This window comes from Cryptosporidium hominis (assembly GCF_000006425.1).
Source record: "Cryptosporidium hominis TU502 chromosome 1 CHRO011037, whole genome shotgun sequence".
NCBI classification, from domain to species: domain Eukaryota; phylum Apicomplexa; class Conoidasida; order Eucoccidiorida; family Cryptosporidiidae; genus Cryptosporidium; species Cryptosporidium hominis.
The window spans coordinates 1-1275 of record NW_666488.1 but is presented as its reverse complement, the minus strand read 5'-3'; the positions used below and the strand labels follow the sequence as shown (position 1 = coordinate 1275).

Here is a 1275-nt window from a genome sequence, read left to right as displayed (position 1 = left end):
ATTACTAAGTTGGTGTGTCGTATAGGAGGCGTTGAATGGCCGAGTTTGAAATTCTAGCGGACGAAAGACGGGCGAGTACCGGAACACTCCGATCTCAGAATCCAGTGGGGACAGATTTGGAGACGACCGCGAGGCAATACGTAGAGGGGAGGGCGGAAAAAGAGGAGGGGGCAACTGGGGCCATGCGGCCGTTGATATTCAGGGCGCATTACATTGGTTCTCCAAGCAGATGCATTCAGATGCCCACTTCGAGCGATTGGGCCCTCCACAGTTGTAGAGGATCAAGGCCATAATGTGGATCAGGGCCTTCATCGCCATGTAGATGTGCAGATCAACAAGCATTATATACAGTCTTGCATAAATTTGGAGCACATTCTCATCTCCCACTTCAAGAACACAATGCACTCCCTTTCGCTCACCTTATTAGCCTTGTACTCTATGAAGGTGAAAGAATATTCCAACATAGACTTGTTGACCAAAGTGAGAACAATTGGTCTCAAGTAATGATGAATGAAATGATTATTAAACATTTCCCAAATCTATCCATTGAAAAAGATCTATATAGACCTCTATTATTTACTAATATTGTTACTTCTATATGCAGAGAAATTCCAAGATCTATTGTTTCTGAATATTTACAAGATAGATTAACTTCTTATTATGAAGAACAAGGAACTTCAAGACTTGTTTTCTTTGATGAATTTCTTGATAATATTAATAGAGTTGATCGAGTATTAAGACAACCTTTTGGACATTTATTATTAATTGGACCTCCAGGATGTGGAAAAACACTTCTTGCTGATATGGTTTCTTGGTTAAATGGATTAAATGTATTTACTATTAAACCTGGAAGAAAATATGATATTTTTGCATTTGAAGCTGATTTAAGATCTGTTATGAAAAGAGCTGCAATTAAAGGAGAAAAATTAACTTTCATTTTTGAAGAATCACATGCTTTAGGTCCAGCTTTTATTGAAAGAATGAATGCATTATTAGCTTCAGGAGAAGTACCAGGATTATTTGAAGGAGATGAATATAATCAACTTTTAAATGAATGTAGAACAGCATTTAGCAATAGCTCATCAGTTTCTATTTCTGATGATGGAAATGAGTTATTTGCTAGATTTACTTAAACTTGTACAAGAAAACTTCATATTGTTTTTACATTAAATCCTGCTAATCCAAATTTCAAAGGAACACAATCTTTATCACCCAGCTTTATTTAATCGGTGCGGTTGGTAATTGGGGAGGGGTCAATTAAAATAATCAACTATT

At 36.6% G+C, this 1275-nt stretch overlaps 1 protein-coding gene across 1 annotated transcript; it reads left to right on the top strand.

The window, feature by feature from the left end:
• The first annotated feature begins 503 nt into the window (after nucleotides 1–503).
• Chro.10093 (cytoplasmic dynein 1-related) lies at nucleotides 504–1133 on the top strand. Its single annotated transcript, XM_659868.1, has 1 exon — nucleotides 504–1133. One exon carries the CDS (start codon nucleotides 504–506, stop codon nucleotides 1131–1133), a length of 630 nt encoding a protein of 209 aa, XP_664960.1.
• Nucleotides 1134–1275: the final 142 nt, after the last annotated feature.